General features: G+C 31.2%; 1 protein-coding gene across 1 annotated transcript in view; it reads right to left on the bottom strand.

Moving 5' to 3' along the window:
* Positions 1 to 3591, bottom strand: part of LOC107744344 (TOX high mobility group box family member 2) — an 84112-nt gene that overhangs the window by 45828 nt on the left and 34693 nt on the right. The window contains exon 3 of the mRNA XM_016557923.1: positions 2924 to 3184. Coding sequence (XP_016413409.1) covers positions 2924 to 3184 — 261 coding nt within the window. The remainder of the gene's footprint in view (positions 1 to 2923; positions 3185 to 3591) is intronic.

Raw genomic sequence — 3591 nt, 5'->3', positions numbered from 1 at the left:
AAACCGAACACAAAACAAAACAAAACCGAACACAAAACAAAACAAAACTGAACACAAAACAGAACAGAACAAAACCGAACACAAAACAAAACAAAACTGAACACAAAACAGAACAAAACAAAACACAAAACCAAACACAAAACAGAACAAAACACAAAAAGAAAAAACAGAACACAACAGAACAGAACAGAACAGAACAGAACACTGTTTGTGGCAACACTGATAAAGCAACCAGGGCTTGTATAGAGTGTTTGAATGCCATCGATCTACTGAACAAGACAAAATCAGCAATCTACAATTTCATTTCATCAAACTCAGACTGAGGCAAAGGTCATAAAAGGTCAAAGTAAAGCATGGAATGTTATCAGCATCGCAATGAATAGGGCACAATACATATATCCCATTTATACAGCTCACAGAGCATATAGCTTTTCAAAAAATGATTGGTTTTATCATTGTTATTGTGGACATATAAACCCTGACGAATGCCTCAACCAGAAACAACCTGAAATTTACAGCACAAATACTACAGAACATAATCACTGCATGGTTAAAGAACTTTGCTTGGGGAAGAAATGGGAATAAAATGGCAGTCCATCGTCAGTATTATTGACTAGCACACTCTATTCACCCGCTCGATGGGTGTCAATATAGAAATGGGATCTCGAAATGAAAGAATGGTTGATTTAATGCGTTCTGGTAGCTAAAGAAATTGCATGCATAGATTCATACGGATGCAGAACCGCTGTCATGCTGCCTGATGTCCATTATATGTGCCTTCTTTTGTAGAGAGTCATTAGAAGAATGATCAGAGTTGAGTTGAATTTAAATTCTGTCCTGCTAATGCATTGAATTCATTGATTTTTATAATCAAAAGTCAGAAATAATAAAGCCCGGGCATATAAAAGAACACACTGTGTTTTGTTTAAAAGAGGTGAATCTCACAAAATCTGTCCAGTGTTATTTCAGTATTATAGTAGTGTAATATTTATTAATATTTTGAATTAGTTTTTTTTATTTTAGTTAGTTTTATTAATTTTGTTACATGCGTTTTAAAAATTTGTATTATTCTTTTATATTTCAATTTAGATTTTTTTATATGCATTTAATAATCTAAGTACGTAGCGCTTATTATAGTTAAAAATATATTTTATATTTATTAATATTTTTAATCAGCTTTTATGTTTAATTTTAGTTAATGCTTTTGTCATTTTTTAAAAATATTTTTTATATTTCTGTTTAGCTTTATTTTTATTTCAATTTTAGTAATTTTAGTACTTAGTTAATCTTAAAGAGTGCAATTTGCTATTAAAGAAGAATTCCTCAATATTATTTTAGTATTACAGTAGTATATTTATTAATATTTTGAATCAGCTTTTATTTTTAATTTTAGTTTTAGTAATTTTATTACATGCTTTTGTCATTTCTATTATACATTTTTAAATATTTCTGTTTAGCTTTAATTTATTTGTACTACTTTTTCAGTAATTTTAGTACTTTTCAGTACTAAATTCAGTTTTTTATTTTCATTTAATTTTTTATTTTTTTTTCGTTTCAGTTCAATCTTTGTTTTACTCACAACTTTGAAAAATGTTTTTTTTTTTCAAAGTGTAATATATTTCTTTTCTTTTATTTCAACTTGATTTCAATTAATATTTCAGTCCAAAACCACGAGTAAGAAAAATATATAATTATAATGAAATATAAATCTATTTTGCACTCTTAAAGAGCAAGTGTTTTCCCAGCGTTTCTGAATTGTTCTGTGGATTTCTCCGCTTTATGAGGGAGTTTCCACAGATGGCAGATTTGACGACACTCCTGATATTTCTTTATAGCCCTCAGAGTCTGTGTTAAGCAACAAAACACAAAGTAATGAGCTCTGGATATGAGGAGGAGGAGCAGAGCGGAATGAGTAGATTTAGTAGAGACGAAGGCCTGATGTGGTCAGTTAGTTGTGATGATGTTTAGATGAGCAGCTATCGCTTCATTCATCTATTCATTCTGTGCCACTCTTACAAACACAGACACACAAAACTCAACATACAGTCCTGCCATTCAACCAAAATAACCAATCACATTATTGGTAAAGACATCACATCATATACAACCCTACATCCACCCAAAGATCACTTCACAAATCACAGTAAACTGAAGATGCACATGCAAAAGCTTTACTTTCCTCCCAATATCCTGCCTGAAATACCATATATGGAACATACAATCCCCTTTAATTATGCAACACATCATATGCATATCATTTGCATATGCATATTGCCATCCTGGTGATTAAATTTTTATTTTTATTTTTTGGTTCAAGAAACTATGAGAAAATACAGTTAAATAAACACTATATTCTTAATCAGTATTTTTTTTTTTTACTGTAAATATATAAAAAGATGTATAAAAATATAAATAAAATATATATTATTAAATGTTATAAATATATAAATATACAATATAAATATTTAATATTTATTATAAGAAATAATAAATAAAAATACATATTTATTTAAAATATAAACAATTATGTACATTATAAATTTGAGCTAAATTTGAGGTTGACAAACAGTTTTGGACATTTTGCTTGTTCCCAATTCAAGTCAACAGAGAGTACTTTAATAGAAAATAGACACACTAATTCTACTGTTTTACTAATAAATAAAAACTCATAGTGCACACACAAATATTGTAGAGCTTAATTAAACTGATATTTGTATTGATAATCCTCAGTAATGAATAAAATAATATTCATAATTAGACACTTCCCTCGACTTCATCTGCCATTTAAGATCTTGAGCTCATTGCAGTGCATTCTGGGATTGCCTCATCCACAAACTGCTGTCTTATAAAGCCATGTAATTAGTTTGGAGCAGTCTTGACGCCTGACAGTGCTGTCTATGTAGGGCAGAAGCGCGGGACTCACCGAGGGCATGTGGCTGGATAGCAGGTGTCCGTCCTGGGCGAGCATGTTGGACATCATGAGGGCGGGCAGCTCGGGGTACGAGTACGGGTTGATCAGGCCGTTGTGAGGGATGGAGTGACACAGGTAGCCGGACTCGGGGTCCATCAGGTGCAGCAGCGGCGGCTCGGGGTGATTCGGTGGGGTTATAGGAGGGATCTCGTAGTCCTCGTCTCCCCCTCCTCCTCCGTTCCCACTGCCCCCTCCCTGTCCTGAGTAATTCTGCTGCGGAGAAGAAAGAACATTACTTTAAAAACAAGTGAGTGAGTGGCGTCTTCTTGCCAAAATAAACACCATCATTAAAAAAAAAAAATTATAATAATAATAAAATAAAAATAAATAAATAAAACAACTTAAATACAATGCATTAAAAAAAAAAAACTTGTTTAAATAAAATAAATAAATATAAAATACAACTTATGTTCAAATAAAAAAAATAAATTACAACTTATGTTCAAATAAAAAAAATTAATTACAACTTATGTTCAAATAAAATAAATCAAATAATAATAATACTTATGTTTAAATAAAATAAAGTAAAATAAAGCAATAAGCCCCAAGAAGCCGTGGTTTACAGTGAATTTATAACAGCTAAGGGGCGTTATCAGATACGAAGCGGAGCGACTAAAACC

This window comes from Sinocyclocheilus rhinocerous, unplaced genomic scaffold (genome assembly GCF_001515625.1).
Source record: "Sinocyclocheilus rhinocerous isolate Xijiao unplaced genomic scaffold, SAMN03320098_v1.1 scaffold1488, whole genome shotgun sequence".
In the NCBI taxonomy this organism is placed as follows: domain Eukaryota; kingdom Metazoa; phylum Chordata; class Actinopteri; order Cypriniformes; family Cyprinidae; genus Sinocyclocheilus; species Sinocyclocheilus rhinocerous.
Note: the sequence above shows the minus strand (reverse complement) of the source record. Positions and strands in the feature narration are given on the sequence as shown.